The sequence below is a fragment of the Python bivittatus genome, unplaced genomic scaffold (genome assembly GCF_059951505.1).
Source record: "Python bivittatus isolate LINGU-HERP-01145 unplaced genomic scaffold, Pbiv_v1 ctg000840_np1212, whole genome shotgun sequence".
Taxonomy (NCBI): Eukaryota; Metazoa; Chordata; class Lepidosauria; order Squamata; family Pythonidae; genus Python; species Python bivittatus.
The window spans coordinates 48,595,922-48,623,430 of record NW_028277113.1 but is presented as its reverse complement, the minus strand read 5'-3'; the positions used below and the strand labels follow the sequence as shown (position 1 = coordinate 48,623,430).

The 27,509-nt window shown below is 34.4% G+C and overlaps 1 protein-coding gene across 1 annotated transcript in view; it reads right to left on the bottom strand.

Moving 5' to 3' along the window:
• PREX2 (phosphatidylinositol-3,4,5-trisphosphate dependent Rac exchange factor 2) overlaps positions 1 to 27,509 on the bottom strand; it is a 125,012-nt gene that overhangs the window by 67,709 nt on the left and 29,794 nt on the right. Inside the window, exons 2-13 of the mRNA XM_007423167.4 lie at positions 26,371 to 26,442; positions 26,169 to 26,291; positions 25,383 to 25,487; positions 23,780 to 23,881; positions 21,763 to 21,924; positions 14,194 to 14,327; positions 13,721 to 13,824; positions 11,785 to 11,934; positions 8,917 to 9,061; positions 7,399 to 7,499; positions 2,807 to 2,910; positions 1,450 to 1,499 (exon numbers count right to left, since the gene is read on the bottom strand). Coding sequence (XP_007423229.1) covers positions 1,450 to 1,499; positions 2,807 to 2,910; positions 7,399 to 7,499; positions 8,917 to 9,061; positions 11,785 to 11,934; positions 13,721 to 13,824; positions 14,194 to 14,327; positions 21,763 to 21,924; positions 23,780 to 23,881; positions 25,383 to 25,487; positions 26,169 to 26,291; positions 26,371 to 26,442 — 1,352 coding nt within the window. The remainder of the gene's footprint in view (positions 1 to 1,449; positions 1,500 to 2,806; positions 2,911 to 7,398; positions 7,500 to 8,916; positions 9,062 to 11,784; positions 11,935 to 13,720; positions 13,825 to 14,193; positions 14,328 to 21,762; positions 21,925 to 23,779; positions 23,882 to 25,382; positions 25,488 to 26,168; positions 26,292 to 26,370; positions 26,443 to 27,509) is intronic.

Sequence of the window (27,509 nt, the reverse complement as noted above, 5' to 3'; positions counted from 1 at the left end):
TGTGTACCCTAAACAGTTATTTAGGAGTTAGTAGTTTGAATAAACAATTAACTATACATATATAACAGCAAGCAGAAATCCAGTAGTTGAACTTTTGTCCAGAATGGAGATGTAATTTTATTGCTAAGAACCTGCTGGCAGTCATAAGAGACAGTATTTTTTGTGTGGTGACTTCATTCTTTTTCACAGGAAATGATTGACTACTTCTTTGACCCTTTAATGTGGTCTTTGAAGACCAGAATGTTTCAATATTTTTAGGGCAATTGGTCAATGGTTGCAAGCTTTAAAGAATGTTAAATTAATTTTCATCAGATTTAAGATTAAAATTGATTCATCAAGAGATTCTATTTTGAGTTTATTGGATGCCCCAAAGAATGCATATGAAAAGACAGATTTTCTCTATTACCAATGTGAAAAAAAAAGATGGGGCATTAAATCATATGATTTAGTGTTGTGAGTTATTACTATCTTTTTGGAGCAATATTTTAATATACAGTATATAAGTAGATTTATGGGGAAATCTTTCAGTGTTAAGGATACTAATGTCAAGTTGAATTATGTTCTAAAATGTGGAACTTGGCTGTTGTTTAGGAACTTTGGTTATATCAGGTGTGAAAAATTGGAAAACCACTAATTTTCTGGATGTCAAGGACTGGATTCAAGATATATAATTTATTCTTTTTTGAAAAGGCATTTTTTCCACTAATCAAAACATAATACATTATGTTCTTCTTGATATACATTTCATAATATTTTAGAAAAAGTTTTTTTTATTTTAATTTTTCACTGTTTAATACGTGACATACAGGTGACATGCCCAGATGGCTTATAATTTTTTTCTTTTGGGGTTGGTATTGTTTGTTATTATGTTTTTCTGTTTTTTATTTTTGTTTTTAGTTTGTTCTTATATTTTTTGTACAGTAGTTAGTCTGTTTTGGGTATTTTTTAAAAAAACTTGCAATAAAGTTTCCAACTATTTTTTTAAAATTACTTCAATGGTGCTTTAAACTATAGCTTAAATAGTAATTGTCATGATCTCAATTTTTATTCACTGTTGATTAGCATTAGAATGAAATATTGTATGCATTGTTTTAACTAATTTTATGCTATTATTATCTGTGAATCACCCTAAGTATGCTTTTTGCTCTTTAAATAAATAAATAAATAAATAAATAAATAAATAAATAAATTTATTGCAATATTCATTTGTTGGAAGGAAAAGCATGCCTTGTATTAATCTTACACTATTTATTGAAGGCTTTGCTGCTCAATGATCAAAGTAAAATGACTGACTTTATGGAAGATTGCTGTTCTTGCAGCACTTTCTATGGCAATAATTTCATCTTAGTTTTCTGTTACTAGACCAATGAACAATCATTTAGCTCTGCATAAGTAGGTAGCAACTATTGTTTAATTTTATTAAACTAAACAATTGAAACCCAAACTTACCTTATCACAGGAGAAAACAGACTGTGCAGACGATAATACAATCTTACACCCTGTTAAGTATACGAACAATGTTAAACCTAAATTATTCAAAATCAAGTAAAGCCAATAGACATTTAGGCAAAACCCACTGTCTCAAATAATGGCAATTTATGGCCATAATTTAAATTGCTTTATAAAGTGAGAGGGGGAAAAAATCCTTCACAAACATATTTGAAACCCAGGAAAATTCCATAGGTACCTCTTCAAAAATAAATATTGACTTTAGTTCATATTATTTGTTGTTTTAGTATACACATTTTTACCTGTGCCCTCTTACACCTTACACCTAAAGGTGCCACTGACACCTAAAACAAACACTTATCAAATATGAGAAAAAGTGATAGCTTTGTCTAATGAATTAAAGAACAGGTGTCACTACTTCTTGCTGAAAGTTTCTTCTACTGTTACATTTTAATTATCAGCATGATGTTCAAAGTGTAGCCTTGAGAGTGGTTATGCACTTCTGATCCCAATACTATGATAATGTAGAATTTGTAGCTTATTTAGTTACAATGCTCTTTTGTTCCCACTTTACTTCTTCTTTCACAAGAGCAAATAAATAGATCAGGCAATTTTTTCTAATGATTTATTACATCAAACAAATCAGGATCATAAACCAACATTTAAAACAGGGGTTCTTGTTAGCTTATAAAGTATGGCTTGTTTGCCTACCACAAAGCATTATCCTAGGTTCAGAACTTCACACTAAGGCAGTGTTTCTCAACCTCAGCAACTTTAAGGTGTGAGAACTTCAACTCCCAGAATTCCCCAGCCAGCATGTTGGCTAGGGAATTCTGGGAGTTGAAGTCCACACATCTTAAAGTTACTAAGGTTGAGAAACACTGCACTATGATATTCTTGCCCAATGTATTTATTCAGTTAAATGGGGCAAAAGGATGACTGAAAGGCTGCATGTAACTCATACACACTATGAGCTTATTTTTAATGAATTATTGGCCTGCCTTCTAATCCTTCAGCTAATGAATACAGTATGTTATTCACTGAAAGAATGCTAACATTAAACTGAAAAGCAAGAGAACACAAATAACATTGCTAAATTCAATAAACATTTACTCACCTACTAATACATTATATTAGGGTTGTATATTATATATCACAACAATGTAATTTATCTTCCTCTTCACAAGGCTCAACAGAACATAAAATAATTTTATCTCCTTATTTTTGCACATCAGTAAAACAGGAAATTCAATTTATATTAATAAGTTATAACACAAATCTTATAATGGCATGTGTTTAGTTTTTAATCAGAATGTTTGTATTTTTAAATATACATTATAACTTTGGGATGTTTTACCTTGGAAATGACATCCTGCATTTCATTTCTTGGATAATATGTGCCATCATCATAACGGAATCTATAGAGCATGTGTTCAGGTTTAAACTGATGTTTGTCTGTAACTAAAGCAAAAGCAAACGTAAAAATAAGTCTATGCTTTAGTCCATAAAGAAAATACATGAAAAGAGTTAGAGGTATGTTGTTTCCTAAAATTAGCTGTAATGGGTTTGTACTTTTTCACTATGGAAAATTACCATGGTAAAAAAACTTTAATGAGATTTCATTAGACTCCACCTTAAGCTTTTATTTTATTCTGCCCTGAATCATAGCAGCAAGAACTTTACTTTTCAAAAAATGCTGCACATCGTAGCCTTTGTCAAGGACTCAGAAATCCCATTATTATAATTGTTAAGGATTTAGAACAGGAAAGCATAACTTAGGAACCCAAAGCTTTCCTGCAACTACCAGATTTATTCCAAAAGTCATTGCCAAATTTGAATCTATAATATAAAGAATATATCCATGTCCATATCCATCTCTCTCTCTAATTTTGTGTTAGGCCACTGCCAGCTGCCTGAACTGATAATAAATCATCTTCTCAAGAATGAATCTCATGATGACCTCATTATCAAGGTTTATTAAAAATAATGTAGGAGTGTTACAAGTATTCCAGCAAGTGAATAATTCTCCCATTAGTATTAAAATATATTTGTGTATGTCAGGGCAGGAACTTTGAGATTTTTCACACAATTTATTGGTATAACAGTGAGGATGTATATTTTCTCTCAGATGTAGTGAGGGGAGTCTGCAGCTGTGGGTTGTTTAAGTAACAATTATTTGAATTCTCATCAGTTTCAGAACAAATCTGTTTAAATAAATAAATAAAACTTCAGCATTAGGTTTTGCATTAGTCTTTTACTGATTCTGCTTTCTCATGGTCCCACTGACTATTGGAGTGTCCACTCAGTGAAAAGTTTTAAAACCTAAAAACACCTCTAGGATTTAATGAAGGCCTGCCTTTTAACATGCTTCATATCCCTATCAGAATAAGTTTGGAAGAAGCAAAAAAAGGCATTGCAAGGCATTTTTCCTAAATCAATGCCCAGCAATGTTTTTAGGCTCCTGGCATCTGGGTGCAATTTAATGGCCACAGAAATATAATATTATATCATATGTCATGTTGTATCATCTCTCTCTCAGAGACACAGACACCCACAAACACATAGTTAAAAATTTAAAATAACCCAAAGCCTATATAAGAGTTCAAGATTTTATTTTGTAAGAGTCTGTGCATTTTTTATTTAAAAATATGACTACTACTTTGCAGACCCATTTTGAAGTATTAGGAGTGATATGCCTCCAATTACATTCCTAATGATGTAATTGTGACCCTGACAATATATGGGTCTCAATTACCTAAATCTAATTAATACATAGTCAAAATCGTACCCAAATTAATCCATTCTAATAGAACACACTCCAAACTAAAACAGAGAATCTTATTCATAAATATATATTGTTTAATCCTACACTTTCTTCTCTGAACTAACTAATTTTAGTTCAATATTAAGATTAATACACTTTGTTTTTCCTAATGTAGTTTTGTTACTTCTGCACTCTTTATGCATATATCACTCAGTCGTTAATCAGATTCATATTTCCGTTCTCTATTCATTTTGCCTCATAGCACTACCAGCTATTGTGTTCATATGTGTCCATTCTAGAACATCTGTATGTGTATCTTTATTTGGCTTGCTATTCAGAAAGTATGGACTTGTAACCAAACAGAATTTGATAAACAACTGAACAGAGGGTTTTCAGATAGACTAACTATGCAATAGGAGTAAACAATAAGAGAGACAGAAACAGCAGAAAAAATAATTAAATGCAGCATCTGGACATTTTAAACAATTGAGCTGCAAAACAGGAAAAAGCAAGTTGTATGTTGATCATATTTAGTCTGTACCACCAATTATACTATTACCAACAATTAGTAACTAAGTTATTTGAAAATCAAAAGAAATTCTAAGAAAAAGTTCATATCCGTTTATATTCATGATTGAAAAGATATGAACCTTTATTCTGAAACTCTGAATTGCTTTGTTCTGTTGTATCACTAACAGAACAAAAATATTAAAGATTTAAATTAGACATTTCTTCAGCTGCATCTCCTTTGCCTGGGCTTGGAAAGTAAACAAGGGCAGACCTGGTTTGTACTTAAGATGGGAGAGCTCCAGGAAACTTTAAAGCTGTAAGCTAGGCATAAAGTTAAAAAAGAAAAACAAACTAGAGCATGCTGGCTGGGGAATTCTGGGAGTTGAAGTCCACTCATCTTAAAGTGGCCAAATTTGGACAACACTGAACTAGAGGAAGGCCGTGGCAAGCCATTTTAGAATTGCTGCCAAAAAAACCAACATGACTTTGTACTCAATAGGAGTTAAACTTGACTTGAAGAAGACTTTAGTTCTTACTTTCTTCAGCTGTTCTGATATGAACAGCATAAGTTTTGGAGTATTTATTGTTAGATAAGATTATGCCTCATTTAAAAATTTAAAAAGAAGTAAATTAAGAAAACACCCACAAACCTCACAGCAGTTCTGAGTTAACCAATTATTGCAAGTCAATAATAATACTGAATAATATTGGATGAATAACATCATTAAAATCCTTAAATGTATAATTAATGTGGATATAGCAAATCCAGAAAATAATACATTTCTAATGTAAACCTAATTGTCTTTCAAATGCACAGTGATTTTCTGCTTCTGCACAAAAACAGATGGTCCATTCAATTTTATTTTAAGAATTCAGTTCCTGTGGAAACACAGCTGGGTCTACATACTAATAAGTACATGAGTAAGTTCCTTTATTTTGGTCAATAACCAGCATAAAATAATAAGAAGACAAAAACAAAAACAATAAAGTAGGGGGCAGCTATAAGGGACAAAATGGAGAATACCAGATCTATCTAAGCTCTTAAACAACATTTGGATATAGTATAATACTGGTATAATATAGTATAATAAAAGAGATTATTCTTTAGGCTAAGGTTGAAACTCAGAACTACAACTAATATTTTAATCCCATCCTCAAAGCGGGTGAGCAGAAAATTATTACTGTACTATTGGGCCGAGAAATTGACTACAGCAATTTTAATTAAAGGAAGAGAGTTCCGTTTAAAACATTGTCAATGGCTGCAATAATGATAACAAATAAAAGAGAGGGATTTTTCAGTGTATTTGCTCACATCCCAGCCTGCTGACTAATAAGAATAGTATGTCTGGCTCAAACTTCCATCTTCTAAAAAAATTACTCCATCAGAAAGGCTTGTAAAATAGTCATTACATTTCTGTTGGGTCTATTTAGGAATGAATTCTGTTTAAAGCAACTGTAGCTTTGATATCAAAAGCTTTCTTCTAAAAACAATTTAATATAGTACATATAAACTAAACACAACCTGCACAAAACAAGAAATATGAGCCCTTAAAAAAAAATCCAATACTTCATCACATCCAAGCATCAATTTTACCTGTGCTCACTTTAAAAAAAAAAAAAACTTTAATTGTTTGGGCAAAAGTGGAAAATACAACTGCACTATATGGTCTAGTCAGGCTGATTTATCTTGCAATTCATCTTATTTGGTTGTACAAAGAATGATCCAAATTCCACATAAAGAGGCAGATAGCTGTGGAGCAATAACCAACAAATATTTATTATAAGCATTTAATGCAGATAGCTTCTGCAGTAGGTTACCATTTTAGTTAGGAGGAAGCGAGGAGGTTAATGAAAGCAGTGAGAAAGTCAGCCTAACTCCAGCTGCAAATTTCTTGCTAGATCTGAAGACCTGCTTTTTATTGATAGTCAAGAGCTTCTTCTCTCAACAGCCTTCCATACCATCAACAATGTTATCCTTCTGGACTGCTTATGGGGATTGGAAGCACAGTTTTACAATGGTTGTACTCCTCCTTTGCAGTTAGTGTTAGTCAGTGGCCGTGTGAGAGGAGAGGTAAGCCTAGTGACCAATAACTAGAAGGAACATGACTATATGAAGAACTCTACTCCTATCAAACTCTGCATCAACTGACTGGTCTGCTATCAGCAACTACACTGGGCATCAATTTATGAGCACTGTCTTCTCAACTACTGACTCCAGACACTGACTCAAAACTTCCTTTGCATCAGTGGGAATTAAGTTTATATAACATAAATTAAAGCTATATTTCTATGCTATGAGCATATTTGATAACACTAAATCATGGTCATCCACAGGGGACATGACATCTGCGTGACAACATCATTCAAACGCCATGACTTACCAGTCGTTAGGATGCACGTACATAATGGTGAAATCATCACTGTTCATATTTATTGTGGATGCCACTAACAGAACTCTAACCCCCCACATAAGCTATTCTAGCCAAATAAAAGCTGCTAACATATCTCTGACAGTTAGGACAAATAATAGACCAAACTGTTCCAAAGACTTATTCCATAACTTTTGGCTATAGCAAATGTAACTGACATAAACAATTATGTACTCTGTACGCCTACAGACAAGTAAAAAAAGTTAAAGGTTTGAAAATAATTGTTGGGAAAGGTAACTTATTTACCATGGTGGATAATGCCATTCTCTAACAAAGCCTGACCAAGATGAACACCTTCTTCCGGCCTGTGAATCTCTCCAGTTTCCAATAACCAAGATACAAACTCACTAATTAAAAAAAAAGCAATTGAACAAAAATTACTTTAACATATTTAAGTTAAATATAGTAGAGAAGCAAAATTCCTAAAGAAGCAACAGAATACACTTTATTAATGTTGTAATCCAATTCATGTCTACTCAGGAATAAGCTGCTCTGAGTACAATAGGAATGATTCTGAGAGAAGAGGATATCAGATTAGAACCTAAAGTTGTGGTTTCAGAATTCATAATTTTTTTGTTTCTTTAACAGCTAGGGGTCAGTAAAATCTTGGTGGTCAGAGGTTGCATTTAATATTTTTGAAGAACTGAACGCTGCAATGGATGAAATGATGAACCACACTGGGGCTAGTATTCCATTCCACCACCACCACCACTTTTTTTTTTGGTTTTTTTTTTTAGGTACACTTGGGGAGATTTCTTTGTTTTTTGAGATTTCTTAAAAGGGTTTCTATGGTAACCTTTTTAGAGTTTATACTATAGTTTTCATATGTGTCCTGTCCCAAAGGGCAGGGAACAACTGTGCAATCAAAGTTCAGTAATATAGCCAAAGGGGACTCTCAGGGCTACTAAGAAGGCATTTAGGAAAGATGTGAGACTTTATGGTTACAGATTTCTATTCCTTATCTATTCTGTTATGTTCTGAATTGATCTATGTCCATAGGTACAAATTTATTGCTAGAACCTAAGGCCTGTTTTACACTGATAGTCTGGTGAGCCAAATGTCTGGGCTGCATGAAGAATCTGATGTTCCTAGAAGCAATATGCAATCAGTTTTATTATATAATATCTTTCTTAGTTTAAACGAAATAGCACTTATCTCCTAGTGTGGCACCTGAGACTATCTGCAGAAAAAAAAAAAGGCGAAAAATAGATTATTTATATAGTAATCTTTATAGGCCATGGCTATTTTATCTCTTTTTAATACCTTGTGGGAAATATTACAGAATGTTTTATAACATGGCTTTATATTTAACAAGGCCAACAAAGAGCTATTTATGCTACTCTCGTTCATCCATAAAAAGAATGGGAAACTGTAACACATAACACATTCTATTTAAAGTTCTAAACTATAGGACACAACTCTGTCTACATGAAAGACTGAAGGGCAATTACTTTTGCGTATGTGGAGTGCTTTCAACACTGCATTTTTAAGCTCAGGGGACAGGCAGACAGATACATCATTGTATTTGTTTATATCATCATTCCAGAAAGATGTGTATACTTGTATAATATCTGCTGCTTCCTTTCAGAAAGATTGTTTAGAACAGCCAATCCTCAGAATTTGCTAGTCAGCATGAGGGTGAGAATATGTGGGCTAAAGCAGGAATCCAAAGAAGTCTGATCATTTTAAAGAAATTTCTTTCAAGTTAGATAAAGAATAGCTAAAATAATGAGACTAAATTTTAAACAAATATGAAACACATACTTTCCAAGGAAACATTTTGGAAAAGTAGTTAATTTTCTCTTTCGGTCTTTGATCAAATTCCCTTGTCTGCACATCATTTTGTAAAGTTTTTCTCCCTGTTCAGAGATCATCACCCAAGTATCTTGTTCCATACCAAGTTTTAGCCCTGAAAAACAAATCACAATATAATAATTCTGAAATGTTTCCAAATACTGTGTTGCTATCTATCTATAGTTGCGGAGGGGGGGGACTCCTTCTGCTTTCAATCTTAATAACATTGGATGTAAAGTAACGTGATTTCTTTTAAAGGCTTTTAAAATCAGAATGGTAACATCACTAAGAACAGCTGGACAAGTTCAAACAAAACATTGCAGACATCATTTTCTGTAAACAAATATATATACACACACACACAGACACACACACACACACAAAAGAGATACTGAAAGATTCAGGTTAAAATTCCTAGTATAGTATTCACTGTTAAAATGATCTCAAGAAGCAGCTTGGGAAGCTCCTTTTCAAGTACACAGTGACTGTAGAGTCTTTTCAAAGTACCCCATTCATTCTTATCTGAAAATCATTTCAAAAGTTGAATGGACTAGCCGTACAGTTGCCAGAGAAACTAAGAACCCAAAAGTACCAGATTAATAAAACTGGATAATGAAGACAAAGCCTAAACACTGACAGTAATACATATATACATATATATCCTCCACTTCTATTGGTGAAATAGTGGGTGACTCTCGCTCATACTGGGGTAAACTGGAAGTGCAAACCTGCCCTAAGAGTGACAAAGTCTGGATCCAATTTACAGTTTTCAAGGAAGCCCAAAGGTTTCATCCGAACTGGGTTGTAAGGGTTACATTTAGTGACATATTATGTTAAACCATAACAGAGTTTGTTTTAAAAAACTATGGTTTAACTTCTTTAAAGAAATTGCCTGTCCCAGATATCTGAGAAAGGCAATTTCCTTAAAGAAGTTAATGATATAAATATGCGTATATCATGCTTAGGCACATTATTGTTTAATTATTTATTAAATCTTCTAAGTTGCCTGATGATGTTAATGACCGCTCTTTAGAGAAGATAAAATTCATGTTCTTGGACATTTTTTTGACTTACGCACACAAAACAGAGATTGCACTCTAACAGCTACGATATTGTGCAGAACCCTCAGACTCCCAGGCCTCTGAGACTGAGGAAGACACATACCACCCATAGGGATGAGAAGAGAATTTTTATATAAGTAGTATATATTATGTACTATTTTCAAGCAAAATTCTTTATTTTTTATTTGTTATATTTTTTTAATTAAGCACTTTTACTAAGCATTAAAAATCCTTATTTTAATTTTTATTAGTAGCATTATTTCAACTTTACCCCATCTTTATATTCAGAGGGTGTTCAAAGCAGCTAACAGATTAACTGTTAAAATATTCACAATTAAAAATTAATAAAATTGCAAAAATTATTCAGCAATATTCCATTGTGGCAGAATACACATAATGCTTAAAATCTAAGAGGACAGAAAGAAAGAAAGAAATCTTTTTCCATCTCCCTCACCATTTTTTTTAAATCTTTCAAGATCATAATCCTACTACTTCAGAGAGTCAGCTAAATTTTCTTTTCACTTACACTTATGTAAACTTTTTCAATTACTCTATATTCATGAAAGTGAGCAAAATTATAAAGTAAACAAAAGTTTCTTTTTATTCATGGTGAATGGAATGTTGTTTACAACTACTTTTAGTGAAGGCATTTGAATTCTGCAAACTGTTTTGTCTATGAATCATTTGTTATTCCATATGTAATTAAGTCGGTGCATCCTGATTTATAAAAGAGATGTTTACACAGATGTTTTGTAGATGGGATGGCTGGGTTATCCACATAGATTATCAAAATAAAATCTCTAGATAAATGTTTCAGAAGCTTTTGAGAACTAATGTGATAAATAATCTGACTCTTGCTCTTATCTTGTTTCCCTCGTTGTTGGCTATAATTTTCTACTGTGCCTGAGGATCTTCCTTGCATATCAAACTAAAATAATGTATAAAATCTTCATATGGGACCTAAATTACATTCTCCCATCTCAGGGTCAATGCCCTGGATTATTCTGGTGCTCACATCAATTACTGCTCCTTGCTGAATACTGTTACTACAAAACATTTGTTCATTTACATAGTATAAACCTAGACAGATATATGCTAGAAAGGGATGGGGGTGCAGTGGAGAGAAAGAATGCATTTCAAGTAAGAATTCTCTCTACAAATCAGTGCCAGCCAATGTCAGCATTAACTCCACAAAGCTGAAAATTTTGCTTTCAGGTAATGTATAGAAAGAGTACATAATTCAAAGACTAATATAGATGTCATTGCTATGTAAACATTAGGCATTAACATGGATAGGATTTTTTTTTTTTAATCATCCGGGGTAAAAAAATCACCAATTTTTTCAAAAGATCTAGGGAGTTCTGCTATCTGTTGTTGAATTTTTATCACTCATCTCTGCTTAGGCTAAGAATCTAAGAATGGTGCATGGGAGGGTTTCTGGGGGCTTGGTGAATCTGACTCAACTAGAGTAGAGTCATTGGCTCCACCACTACTTGAATCACCCACACCAAGATTATGTCCTTAGATGTCTAACTCAACTTCTTCCCCATCCTCCTCATCAGAGGAATGTCCAGCAGGATCATAACACTTCAGGTCCGTATTCACCCACTAGATCTTGCTGTGGAAAGTAGTTGGTGTTGCCAGGAGGTATAGGGAACAGAGGTTCAGAGGTGCTGTTGTTCTACATCCCTCAGGTGAGAAATGCTAGGAACAAGAAGTACACAGCCAGTCTTGCTCCGGGTGTGATAGTGCATGGAAATAAAATTCATGCTCTCACCTTTTCTTCTTTCTCTTTCTTTTAGGATAGCTTCCAGCCACTCATGCTTTTCTTCAGGTGTTTTGGCCATACACACAAACCATTTATTCTTTGCTGTGTTGTGTATCTTCCAACCATTGAGAACAATGTGACCACTGCTGTGATAATCAGCTGGAAAATGATCGCAGAAAGGAAACATCTGAGATGTAATCTCTGTTTGATGGCTACTAAATGCTCTGAGCTGTACAAAATTGTTTCTGATCTCACCTTAAGCATTACAAATAATGAAAAAATGTGCTTTTACTTAAAGCAAAACCTCCCTAGATAAATGCTAGCATCTGTGTGTTTTCTTCCATGTGTTAAGTTTGAGAAACAGGAGGAAGCTATAATTTATTTAATTTTTGACTGGCAGCTCAGAATTATGAATGTAGTCATGCCTAACCAAATCAAATCAAGTATCTTTCTGTTATTTAAACAGAAATACCAATCTCAAACTCCATCCATTTGCCAAAATATTAAAATAAAACAAATAAAAACAAAGCATGTTGCAAGCAAAGAAACACTGTAACACAAGTGGCAATTTCCATTGGAAAAGACAGTCATTCATGCCCTGGTCACCTCATGGCTTAACTACTGCAATATGCTGTACGTGGGGCTGCCCTTGCAGACCACCTGGAAGCTTCAGTTGGTCCAGAATGCAGTGGCATGGACACTAACGGGCATGCCTTGGTATGCCCATATAACTTCTCTCCTTTGTGGTTGCAGGTTTGCTTCTGGGTGAAATTCAAGATGCTGGTTATTATCTATAAAGACCTTCATGACATAGAGCCTGGTTATGCTCTGGGTTCCTTTGATTAAACAATGCCATCTTTCGGGAACCCGGAAGTGCATCTTCTCTGTCACAGCACTTGCCTTTGGAATGAGGTTCCCCCCAAGATCCAGATGGTCCCCAACCTACTGGTATTTTGAAGGGGCTTGACGACCTGGCTCTTCTCCCAGGCTTTAGCAAGTGTAAGTAAAGCCCCTTAGATTCTTTTTTCCATTCCAAACAGGTTTCTGTCAACTTGCTATCATTTATTTCTTATTTTTGTTTCTGATTTTTTAAATGTTTTTACTTGTGAGCCACCCAGAGTCACTGGGAAGCATACAAATTTAATAATAAATAAATAACAGCTAAAACACTACTATATTCCAGATGCAGCAAGAAGATATAACTCTGCATCTTCATTACTCAGTGAATGACTACTGCTAATCTTTTATTACCTTTGTATTACTATCAGAACCCTTGGAATATGCTGCTTCAGCACAGCAGCTCACAGGATCAGGGCTAATAAAGATCAGGGGCTGTTGTTTATAAATAGGAGCATAACTTTCTTATTTGTATAACCTTTGGTCTTCCATTTATGCCAAATTTATTTATGTCAAATAACTGCATACGTTATTGAAATTGTATACAAGTAGTCCTTGTTTAACAACCACTCATTCAGTGACCATTCAAAATTACAACAGCGCTGAACAAGGAGACTTATGAATGGTCCTCATAGTTGCAGCTGTCACAATGTCCCTGTGGTCACAATTCGGGCGCTTGGCAACCAGCTCACAATTACAACAGTCACAGCGTCCCGCTGTCACATGATCGCCATTTGAAACCTTTACAGCCAGCTTCCAACAAGCAAAGTCAATGGGGAAGCCAGCAGTAGATCGCAAATGGCGATCAGGACATCGCACTTAATGACCATGCAGGATTCACTTAACAATGGCAACTGGAACTGGTGCAACTGCTGCCATAAGTTGGTGCAGTCATGTGACATTGTGCTTTATGACCACATCGCTTAGTGACAGAGTTACCAGTCCCAATTACCGTCTTTAAGCGAGGACTACCTGTATTATTATATGGGACACAAAGTTAACATCCAAAATATATCAATAGTTAAGAAAGTGATGTATATTCATGTACCTGTGCCATCATCTACATTCTCAACTTCCATCACCTCTGTATTTATTCTGCCCCGGAAAAGGTATCGATGACCTTCTGGAGATGCTTTGCTGTTTTTCAAGCGTCTAATTGAGGAAAAGCATTGTCCAAACATTAAACAATGTTGTACTTCAGGCTCATCAAGATTGTTTATTATTTTTAATAATTAGCTTTACACTAAAAATTGAGTACTATCTAGACCTCGTTTCATTTTATGCTTTTGTAGATAAATTAACCTTCATAAGAAATTTTGGTTGCAATGAAAGACAAAAGGATGCTTTGTAGCCTTAAACTTTTATTCTAAAATCTTATTTTGTTTTGCATTAGATGGAACTTTGTATTTCAAGAATTGTCATTATCTGAACATATAGTGGTTTAAAATATTTGGATATTTTAAATTCATATAATTTATATATGTTCAGTCTTGAAAGCATAAATCAATGAATGTGCCTTACCTATGCTTTCTTTTGCAATAGACCAAAAGATTGTCAAAAAGAAAGAACACTCGCTCCTGTATATTTCCTGCTGAGATTTTCAACAAAACTCCACACATCAGCATTTCTGTGCAAGTGTCTGTGATGTTAGATCCCTAGTGAAGAAACATATGAAGAGAACAATTAAGTGAACGCAAAAGCTGACTGACAAACCCAAGAAATATTCACTTTTCTACACACATAATGCATTTTAGCTAATCAAAACAGCAAAGTAGATTCAGCATTCAGAAAACAATCTTGATTATGAGTTATTATTCACATTATCTACCCATCTTGTTTTAAAAACTGATTTATTATGCAGACTAGTGATGTACCATCTGGAAATACCATCTCAATAGATGGTCCTTTAAAACCATGAAACTAAATTACTCAGAGGATCCCTTTAAAATGGTCTCATAAACAAATTTTATATCAATCATCCCCAATCAGAGAGAACAAAGAAGATGAAACTCAATACATCTGGAGGCAGAAGATTGGGGATGCTGCCTTACGGAATAGTTGCACTGATCAGAAGCTGCTCTCCAAAGTTTCAGAAAACTTCTCCCCATTACCATCAGGCATAGGTCTTTCCATTCCCATCACTCCTGATATTTTTACATACCAATAGGGATTTCTATGTACAAAGCATGGGTTCAATCGCTGCCCCCAAAATCTGGAAGCTGCCTCTAAAAGCCACAAGATGACTTTTAACTTTTGTTCTGTGGAGACATCTTTTGAAGAGATGGTTTCAAAGACCTGCATATGCTTTGAGACTGAAACCACAGTAATTTGGATATAGGAAAATGTGGACTGCACTAAATACATTTGGTTAAATAAAAATTTTTTGAAATCAGTGAAGCTTGCTTTAAAATAAAAAGATTTAAGCAGAATTTTCACCATATATGTCTGGATCAGACTGAAGTGGTAAGCCATTTGAACAAAGCATAATTCTGCTGAATTTGGGACTATAACACTCTAAAAATAATGGGCAATGTTCTTCATTGACAAAGACATTTTTAATAGGCACTCTAAAGAAAAGGTTCAAAAAACATTAATTATACTGTAGGCAGTATTTTTCTTAGCGCTTTACTATAGGCTTATTTAAACATACTGTCTATTTCATTCTGCTTTCCTATAGCACAAAATATTATCATATACAACATACATGATGCTTTATCCTGAGTGAAATCATTAGTATAACTAATCAAATATAGGCTCTTCTGTCCTCAAACCACTGCATGCATACTTATTCATATTATATCTTTGCCTAATCACATAAATAATTTATCTTTATATCCCAGCTGCCAAATAATGATTTAGTGAGATCTCCAAAACAAAATTACAAAAATAATTTCACCCTGATTCTGCCTGAGTTCCCTTTTCATTGTGCAAACACAACAATTATCAATTTGCTTTGCTAGTTGAGATCCCTTAAATGGAAATGCAATTAAGCATGGTTTATTATTGACTTATGAACCATAACCAATCAATGAAATGTCTGCAAAGGGTGCAAGTAAGAGCAGAACTGTGTTATTATTTATAGAAGAAAGGTTGGGTCCTCTGTACTGTTTTTCTCAGTACAGGCTTAGTGAGCCTTAGACAGGCTCTCAGTCCTCTTAGGAAATACTGTATATCAGTTATATGCATTGTAAACATATTATTTACACAAATAACAACCAGTAAAACACAATATAAATCTCACTTTCTGTAGAACTCACTTAAAATAGAAAGCTCTTCAACACATAAAGTTTCCTAAATAATGCAATTGCCACTTTATATGAAACTCACCCCAGAAAAATAAAATCAGGTCATACACATCATTTCAATTTGATTTAACGATGCTTCCTATAATGCACAGTGGCCACTTATTTCTACTTTTCTAAATTTGCACAATCTTTTAATCTAAGAGTTAAATTGGATTTTTATAACCAATACAGGTAGTCCCCACTTATTGACCACAATTGGGACCAGCAACTATGTTGCTAAGCAACACAGTCATTAAGTGAACAGACTTACGATGTCAGTTCTGCTGTGGTCATTAAGCAAATCACCCACGATCGTTAAGCGCAATATCATGTGACTGTGACTTGCAACTTACTGCCGGCTTCTCCGTTGATTTTATCAGAAGCCGGCTCTGTAGTGCTCAAATGGTGATCACGTGACTGCAGGGATGCCACAACGGTCTAAGTTCGAGAACCAGTCATCAAACTACTTTTCAGTGACATCGTAAGTTCAAATGGTTGCTAAACAGGGCAGTTGTTAACCGAGGACTACCTGTACTAGTTAATCTGTCACATAATGAAATGTTGTGTTCTTACAATTAGATGATTTTTTGCAATTTTGGTCATTTGTCCAAATGGGACATTGTATAGGACTGCAGAATGCAGCCCAGAGCTTGAAAATGTTGCCAATTCCTGCTTTATATTAAATGAAATGGCAGAAAAAGCACCTGGAATGCCACCGGAAGAAAACAAGAAGCTAATACAGTATGGTGAACCCATGACATGCGTGTCAAAAGTGACATGCCACGATGTTTTGGGTGACACACCAGCATTCACCAACACCTGACAACTATTTTCCCTGTTTGAGTTACCAAAGAAACTGAGTTTGTTTTACTCGTATTTCATTTTTGTAATTATTTGACATTTATATAACATATAGCACGACCTATAGCACCACACGATTGGACTGTATTTTTTTTTAAATAAATGAATATGTAAAGAATTGTTTCTCTTTTGTTCCTGGGGGGGGGTGTGACACACCAGCAGAGTCAAGTTAGGCATTTTTGGAATTTTTGACATGCCAAGCCCAGAAGATTCACCATCACTGAGTTAATATGACCAAACACAAGTAGGAACCTTTACCAGGGACTACCTTTTGGCAATAAGACTGCCAAATTATTTTTCTGCTGTTATCATGTCCACAGAGACCTGAGGAGAGAGGGCTTACAGGATCTGTATGGCCACTATAAGAAGTATTCTAGGCATCTAGCATATAAAGTCACTCAGATCCACTCTGAGCTGGACTCTAGCTATGCATATCTTATGGAGTTGACTTGGAGCATGGTCTGGCTCTGTTATCTGGAAAATGGTTAAGTCTGTTGGTCCTGAGGAAGTGGACAGAGTTCTCAGAGCTAGATCCAAGTCCCTCCTGGCTGGTCAAGGATGCCTGGGAGATGATGTATGGGTGGGTCTAGGCAGTAATTAATTTAGTCCTTTAGTGAGGGGGTGGCCCTCTCTGCACTTAAGGAGTTGGTGGTCCATCCCCTCCTCAAGAAACCATTGCTGGAACAAGTAATACAGGACAATTTTCAGTTTCCAACCTTCCCTTTTTAAAGAAGATTATGAAGAAGTTAGTTGGGCTGCAGCTTGAAAGAGCTCTGGTAGTAACAGATTATCTGGATCCTTTCAGTCAGGTTTCAGGCTTGGGCATAGTGCTGAAATGGCATCAAGATGGTGGTGATGTAACTTCCAGGGAAGAAACTGTGAACTGAAGACAGCTCCGCTAAAGGTGGAGCCAATGACCATGATGAAATGAGGAGCTGGCGAGTAGACAGGCTCTTTGTAATTCCTCTCCGGACAAAGAGAGGATTTGACATTGCCCATAAGTGCCCCAGACAGTTGCTCCTCACAAAGAGACCACAAGACAGCAGTTTCTGGCAGGTTTATTGTTCTGCGTGACAAGGCAATAGCCATCTTTTTGTTCAAACCACAGGAGGCTCCTTCAAAGGCATGACGGGTTCACATACTTCCTTTTCTAATAACTTTCTAATAACTTTCAGAAATTGCTTGTTAACTGCTTTTCAGCTATTAGGAACCTTTGGATCAACAAATTTTATAGCACTGGGTGAGTTTCCTTCAATCCTTAGTGAAAGAAGTTTTAAATACAAGTTAAGGACTAAAAAAAATATATTTTGGAATAAACAGCAAAAGGGTGTTTAGAACTTTGATTTTAGAAAATTACAAATGAACTAAGGGTCCAGATGGATTTGAAATAAGATTTTGGAATTAATTATAAGAATCCTTCCTGTGGGAAAATGCTTTAGTTTTTAATTATCTTAAAAAAAACCCATGATAGATAAGACTTTGAAGGTTGGACACTAGAGGGAACCAGAAGGAACTAAAGATGACAATTAAAGGAAAAGAACACTTAAAATTCACTTACTAATAAAGAATGAAGCAAAACATTTTAACATTGGACATACTAAAGGATATTTTTGAACAATGGACCCAGAAGTTAATTTTAAGACTGTCTGCCTCTATAGATAGACTGTGTTTCAAAGATGTTATGAAAGAAGAACAAGTTTTATCTGACAAGATTGAGACTGATTTGAAAGTGGATTTAAAAATGACAGGCTACAAGAGTAATATGGAAAAAGACACTACCCTGGACATACAAAAGAAACCGGCTGACATCTTAATAATTAAAAGGGATATATAAATAAGAAACCAAGAGAGTGACCTCGATAATTTTTCTATATTGGATTTACATGAGAGAGTTGTTAAAGCTTTGAAGAATTTTGAGAGAAGGGACAAAGAAAAAATGAAATCAAGTTCTAGGACATTATTTGAAGGACTAAAGTTCAAGTTTGTTAAAAGTAAAAGGAAGGAATATAAAGTTGGTTTATTTGAACAAGGTTAAAACAGATGTTATCTCTGGCAATGGAATTTTGCTGAACAACGAGGCTTTGAGGATTTATTTATAGATAAGCGATGGGATATGAGAAGAAATCATTTGTTCTATTTTAAGAGAAGGTGATAAGTTACTAAAATTGTTTATACTTGTGATGAAGGGGGAAGTCATTTATTTATATATTCCTTTTCTTTTTCTTTACTATATTCTTATTTTTCTTTCTTTTCTATTTTTCTTTCGTTTTTTCATTTCTGCACTTTTTCTTTTTTCTTTTTTTTCTTTTTTAGTTTGTATTAGTCTTTATCTTTTTAACTGTAACTTTTAATAAAATTACTATAAAAAAGATGGTGGTGGTACATCTTCCTTCCTCCAAGTTGGTTCCAGTTAGTGTTGATTGGGGGGGGAGGGAGAAATTGAGCCCTAGGTCCTTACTTTGTGGAGTCCCTCAGAACTCTACCCTCTCCCCACTCCTCTTTAACATCTACTTAGAACCACAGATGAGGTCATCTGTTGGCATGAGGGAAGCTATCAACTTGCATCAATTCAAAATATCCTGAATTTCTTCTGTCATGAAACCAAAACAAAAAACCTAAGTTATTTTAATAGCTATGATTCTGTAATAAAAACACCCACTCAATAAAATTTTGCTTATAAAGTTTAGCATTAAAGAAGAAAAAATTAAGTTTTAAAATGTATTCTTCAAGATAATGTCTGCTTTTCCACAATTTTCTAATTATAATAATCAACCAAGCCCAATTTTATGGCACTTTGCGTAGGAATTCAAGTAATGCTTTGATCCTCCATCAGATGCTAAATATAGGCCTTTTCCTAACTAAGCAATGTGCTAAACATTTTCTTCTGACAGAAAATCTCTAACAAGTATGTTTCTCTGTTCTTAAGCCTTATAGCAAACCAGATGTTCAGTTAATTAAAGCTGCTCTTTTAGTACCGAAGGATTTATTGAAGAAATGTCTCATAAAATCTGGTAGTTAAAAAAAAACATTTAAATGAGCGCATTAAACTCTCATCTGAAGAAAGTTCACCCTTAAACATTTAGCAACTAAGTTGCAACCAAAATATATTTTGCTTACAAAAGATATTTATGAAGGTGTAAGGTAGCAAGCCTTCACTAGTAAATCATAATTACCTGGCAATATGTTTTCAGTACAGAACAGTGTTGCCATACATATTTATCTAGCTATCTGTAGTAATGTTTGTTTTTAACTGGTAGCAGCTATCTTGGAGTCACAAAGGCCATTGCAGAAACCTGATTACAGATACTCCTCATACAGCAACCATTCGCAGTTATGACTGTGATGAAAAAGTAACTTTGCGACCAATCCTCGCATTTATGACCTTTGCAGGTCTGTAAAGCAAAGGAAAGCTGAAGTAAGATCATAAGCACAGTCATGGTTTCACTTAGCAACCGCTTCGCTTAACGACTGAGTTTTTTTTTTTTTAAATGAGGATGTCAAGGATTGAACCAAGAACTTCTATATGCAAAGTAGTTGTTTAGCTACTAAGCTATTGTCCTTTTATCATATGAAAACTCTGACAATGCAGTGAATGTCCTTTGCCACAAAACCTATTCTAAACTATTGATACTTCACTCATTTCAGTGGTCAATAAGCATATTATTTCCATTTAATTTGGTTAATGGGGAAACTTGTATTCAAAATGATCTGAGAGATTGTAGATTTATAATGATATATAACTATTTCTCACTAATACACAACACTGATTACATGTTTTGCTTTTATTGCCTACTGTTTTTGTAACTAATTGTTGTATACTCAATACAGAATAATTGTAGGATAAAGGAGAAAAAGGAGAAGGAAAAGGAGACAGTGCATGGATTGTATTCATCTCTGTTAAAAACAGAGCAACTGTTCATTCATTCACAGAGCCAACTAAACAGAAGCCAAGTTGACAGTGACTGAGTTCATATATCACACAAAGCCATGGTTTGCTGAACTACAATTTCATTATTAAATCATAATTGGCTGAGTTTGGGTATAATGCTAAGCAAAAATCTAATAAATATTGCCTAGCAGGGTATGAGAAAAAGCTCTATAGTTTCATGCTTTGGCCGATACAGATTAACTCTTTTTGCTTCCATTAAACGTCTATTCGATCATGTACTGTGATTCACTTCATCTATTATTCCCTTCTGCTGAGTCCTCTTTTATATTCTCGTCCAAAAATATTCAGACCCACTTTCTATCTTGTTTCAAATAATTTTTCCTAGATCATTTATTTTCACCTCCATTCTTTTGAATTTACTTCATATTTCTGTGACAGTACAGAAACTAGATGCAATGGTTACATCAGGAAGTTATAAAGGTTTAGCCTTTTTTCCTTGCAAATGCATACACTTCTATTTTAGTCATTTCTTTTAACTTCACACCTCAGTCTTATTTCTATTACTACAGTGAAAACATTAAAAAAAAAACTTCCACAAATATACTAAACTTGAAAATTCCTAACCATTATAAGAATTTTTAGGAATTATAGTCCTAAGACCTGCAAGCAATCATATTGAGAAAGAGGCAAGACAGGCACCATTTTTCCTCAACACATGTTTCTTCATCCAATTTATTATGAAAGGAAATGTACTGAAAAGGAATTTCACATTATTTGAAACCTCTGCCCTCCCCACACTGGAAAATACAGTTGATTGTAAGGGAAACCTGTGGCTGTCCTTTTTCCTTTTTCCACTTGCTCAGTCTTAAAATTTCTGTTATTAATCCAGATGTGGATTGATCAAATTTCACAGAGATAATAATCTAATCAGTAAAACAAAGAACAATGATGTATTCTAATTATGAATTATGTATGATCATGTCCTGTCAGGAATAAAAAAAAATGTACTGATTTCTCATTTTTTTTCCACATTTGCTAAAATATCACATTTTGTACCTCCCATCCTTCAATGTGAGACTGCCATTCCTCTAAAATCTCTAATTTTTCCATCTGTCTCTTGGCTTCATTTATGCTGGAACAGACAGCTTTCATTGTTTGGAGAGCTTCCATTAAGGCAGAGTAGTCACTGTGCTTTTTGGGAGTGCGCTTTAACAATTCCTATTTTTTTAAAAAAAGAATAATAAAGGGAAAAATCAATTCTTACACTCTTCCCAAAATGGAAATCAATTATTAAAATTTCACAGTTCATGAACCATGCATATTCAATTGGGAATAAATTTTGTTAAAGGTGTAGGCACCATAGGATTGTAACATCAAACTGACCATGAGATTAAAATTAAATATTTAGTGTCATTATCCACTTCATAAAATGTACAGTTTCCTATTCAAATCTTTAAGATGCTGGATCATATCTGAATCCTGCTTTATTTGGTGTCTTGCTGAACATATTTTCACTATCTTTATGAGAGCTATAATCAAATAGCATAAGATTCAGTTCTAATAATTTGTATCAGCAAAAATCATGGACTGAATACAGGCGTTTGTGCCTACATAAGATTTCTCTTTACTACATCTGCAGATAGCCAACCAGCAACTTTATTCAAAATTATTCACTGGGGAAAGTGAAGCTAGAAGATCTGCTGGCGGGCCACCGTAGGTATAGAAGCACAGTGACTCCAGAAATGGTCCATCCATAGTTCTGGGCAGGACTGTACTTCCCCATATGGAACTGGCTCTTTTCCTAGACTCGCAGCTCCTGCTTCAGCAGCAGGTACAGATGTTGGCCAAGAAAGCCTTTGTACAATTACTTCTTGCGCATCACTTGTGACCCATTCTGCACATGGTTACTCATGTCCTTATCACCTCTTATCCAAGATTGGATAACTGCAACGGGGCTACCTTTGAAGACCATCCAGAAGCTTAGAGTGGTTCAGCTTGCAATGGCCTGAGTAGAAACGGGTACACCTAGGTTTGTGTGTGTAATACCTCTATTCTGGGAGTTGCATTGGCTGCCAGTCACCTTCCACGTTATCACCTTTAAAGTCCTGAATATAGATTTTCAGCTTCATTCATCAATAGGCAAACAAAGAACATCCCTGCTGCACACTTAGCAAATACACAAATTATTCTCACTCCTTTTCAGATCAAGTACATGCAGCAATTCTTTATGCTGCATGTCACTCCATGGTCTGAAAATTTCAAGCATGCCATAGTTATATAATTTGAATGGAGGGACAGACTACTTATATCCTTTAAAGATATAGATGGAAGCAGGTTTTGGAAAGAAAGGAGTTTGACACCCGGGGGAAAAATGGAAGTAGGCAAAATGACTCATTATTATGAGTCAATATGACTCAATATTAGCACCAGATTTACACAAGAAAGGGGTAAGTAGAAATGTGTTCCCCTGAGCAAGGCCCAAAACAGTTTCCATCTATTTCTTCCAGTCGAAATAAGAAACCTTATAGGCACAAAGGAACTCCTTCCTAGCAATAGCAAAGTTCTCTTCCAAAAATCTCTGCTGAGGACCTTTACTTCACAGGAGAGATTCCAGTAGTGTCAGCATACTAGGTTCCATCTTTTGTTTCTGTGCATCTATCTTTAAAGATACAGGGTATATCTTTAAAAAACAATAATTGCATTTGTTCTGGCAAACAAATTTTTATTACTGAATGACAACCAATTCATAAAATAACATGATTTCTATGTAACATGTAATATGGTTGGTCTAGTGGTTAAGGCAGCAGGCTAGAAACCAGGAGACTGAGAATTCTAGTCCCTCCTTAGGCATGAAAAACCGGCTGGGTGACTTTGGGTTAGTCGCTCTCAGCCCAACTCACCTGACAGAGTTGTTGTGGGGAAAATAGGAGGAGGAAGGACTTTAGGTATGTTTGCCGCCTTGAGTTAGTTATAAAAATAATAAAGGCAGGATAAAAAAAATATTTAAAAATCTAAAATCTAAATCTTCAAAAGAAGAACATATCTTTACACTTCTTCAAACAAAAATGCATACCTTCAAAAGAAGTGGATACTTGCATATTCTCTGGATTGGCGTTACCAAATAACCTTCTAAAGGTACATCTGTATTCTTCCGTCCTCCCAACAGCATGCAGTTCTAGAAAGCAATTAAATCATTTGTATTTCAACCAAAATTAATCTTTTATAATATTATACTCTTAGATTTGCTTGGCTACTCAATTTTCAAGTGGCTTCAATGCCTAGGAATGTTGCTCACTTCATTTTACATATTAGCTGGCTGCTGCTAGACATATTACAGTACATGTTCTCTTGCTAAATCTACTAGATATAGATTCTTCAAAGTAGATTTTGCTACAGATTTTTGGAAAAATTGTTAAAGATTTTACTGAGAAATGTTCATTATAGAGCAACCATACAAAGAACAAGACAACTGCAGATGGTATAAAAATTCCAGAGTTGTCTATCTTAGTATTTACATCACTTAGAGATAATTTTTGAAGCAAAAGCATAATGGAAATTTGGTAGCCTGTTGCCTGGGACTTACTTCTTGAATACCTTTCACAACATAGGCATAAATAGATTGAAATAGAGCAGACATTAACATGAACCTGGGTAAAAATAATTTACTCTTGGTAATATAATGTAACCAGTGTATTGTTTAAAATATAATAAAAACACAATGAAATTTTAATTAACTCCAGAGCAAAACACGTTGTATCATTTTATATATATTATGGTAAAATTCTGATCTAATTATCCTTTGTTTTTAAGCCAGATATGCAGCGCTGTTCAGCACTGATGCAAACTCAGATTGACTGAAATCAAAGGGTAGTAGATTCAGAACAATGGGCAATGCAGCACATAGCACATAATTAATTTATTAATTTATATTATAAATCTTACAATTACAAGATCAGGTGATCTTATGCCATTTTATTGTTCTAAGTTATTTTATTAATGGCTATCAGCCATGTTGTCTATATGGAATCTCCCTATTCGGCTTTAGGGTAATACCTGTTGCTAGGGTAGAAATAGGAAAAAAATGTATTGAGCAGAGGACAAACTTGCACTAGTCCAGACATTACCTGACAACAACTCACTTCATTTCTATTAAGCATGCTAATTCAGATTAATGTAGAAGTCAATAACATTTGAATAGCTGCACATTCTCTATCCCTAGTCTTCACGCCCTCTTTAGAAGTTTCTTAGAGGCATCTGGCAACTTTGGGAAGCAGAATATTGAATAAAATGGGCACTTAGTCTTGTCTAGCAGGCTACTCTTTAGTTAGTTATTTAGCCTTCAAAATAGGTACGTGTCACTTAGGATTTTTTTTTTTGGTGCCTTTGAGTCATTGTTGATCCCTGGCAACTGCCTGGACTAGTCCCTGCAGTTTTCTTGGCAAGATTTCAGAAGTGGTTTGCCATTGCCTCCTTCATATGGCTGAGAGAGAGTGAGTGGCCCAAGGTCACCCAGCTGGCTTTGTGCCTAAGGCGGGACTAGAACTCCCGGTCTTCCGGTTTGTAGCCCAATGCCTTAACCACCACACCAAACTGGCTCTCCTTAGAAATGTACTGCAATCAAATTACTGCACAAATCAGAAGACAGAAATACAGAATACAAAAAAATATTTATTTACCAGTAAAAATGTCCGTACTGTTTTTATTTTGTTAAGTTCAAGCAAAAGTTTTTGTGCTTTTTCATGATTGCTGCAATATTCATCATAGATACGAAATCTGTCTCTCTGAAGAAAAAGTTTTTAGATTAGTTACTATGGTCATATTTTTCTTTTCCCTTAACAGATATTTTTAAAGGAATAGTATAAATAAAAATATAAATAAATACAGTATCTGCAAACTAATGCAAAACACAATTGGTTTACAACAAATACCTAATGTTGACAGATCAATTTATAAAAAATTAAAGGTGCTTTCTTCGTTTTTATTTTAGTTTTATAGTTAGGTTCAAGTAGTGTTTGTACCTTCTCAGGGTTAAGATTAGGCTTCCATATGGGCCTTATTGCACAATGAATATCAAGTGTAACTTTAGAGTGCATTTTAAAGTCGGTGAACTAACTGCTGTTCACTTACATATCTAATGTGTTCTGGTGTGAAATACATGTTATCTGCATCTTACTGGTGAAAAACGTTATTCAAGACAAACGTAAAAAGTGATTATTGTTCAGTATGCTAGGCCAGCTTCATGAAAAATCATGATGACGCCTACTCTTTCTACTGAATAGGCTGCAAATTCAGCTTTCAAGCGTCCTTAAAAGATCTCATAAATTATGCAATCAAGATCATTTTGTCCTCTGAGTGGAGTATACATGAACTACCATGCCAGCAATTATTTTTTTAAAAAAAGCAGCACTGCAGCAAAGAATAAAATCAATTACATAAAGCTTATATTATCGGATTTGACATACAAAGTGGAGAAAGCAGGATCCCACTTCTTGTTGCGAATTAGGTTCAGGATGCAGACATTCTTCAATCCTAGATAGGAAATTCTTGTGAACTTCTAGAATATCTTCAATATTTGAGAACAATGTCTGTAAGTAAGAAACCCAGAGTATAAATAAATCAATTCAAGATACAATAAAAAGGAAGTGAGAATAAATAAGAACTGACCTTAACCGTTTCCTCTGTTACGTTTTTATCAACCTTGGTAATAGCCCATTGCATTATTCTGTGAAGGAATGCCTGGATAGAGATAAAAGGAAAAAGAAAAAAATGATCAAGGCACTAAAAAGGTAGACATGGTAGCCCAGAACAGATAAATAAATAAATACATAAATAAATGATACAGTGATAAATTTTGACATGAATGAAAATGATACAAGGGTCAGCACTCTTCTGGATGTCAGCATCTTTGTGCAATGATCCAGCTATTTCTCATACATGTACACAAAATTAGCAAAGTTCTCACACAGAATCTCCAAACTATGAGCTTTCAAATGATTAAGTAATCTCACGGAATTATGTAAGAACTTGTAATTTCACAGAATTTCAGGATAACTAGGTCAGGTAAGTATCGCTCTGCTCATCCCTGGTCTATGAAATCACATAATATAGATGATATTTTAGTTTAAAAAGAAGAAATACATAATACATCCTCAAGCAAAAAAAAAGTTACTTGCAAATATCTAAAGTTATTACTGAGGATAATAGGATGGCATCCACTCACCATGATCAAACCCAGTTCAAAAACCCCTAATTCAATGCACAGCTGCTCAGTTCTTATTTCCAAATATTTTAAGCACAATATGGGAAAATCAAATCAAAAGAGACCACAAATAATGCATATATATCCTTAGGGAAAGCCAACAGATGTTGACACAATAGATGCATTTTAAATAGAGAGCAACAAGAGACTTATATATATTTAAGCATTATCTCTATTTGCATGTTTTTTACATAAAAAGATGAAAATATTTTTCACTTCAAAATGATAAACTAGAAAACATGCTTTCATAAATTTCTCTATAACTCTATAATTTCTTACAATGTGATCACAGAAAGTATTAATTTATAAATACTATCCTTAATTAAACATTTTACTTAATATTTCTGATATTGAATACATTTGGATGGGATAACATTTTTATTAATTTATAACCTGCTTTTATTTGTACAATTATTTATTTGTAATAATTCTCCTGCCTCTTATTTGCATGACTGCAAGGTGGGCTGGGCTGAGAGAGCAATTAGTCCAAAATCAACAGCCAGCTTTCATGTCTAAAGAACTAGAACTCATGATTTCCCTGTTT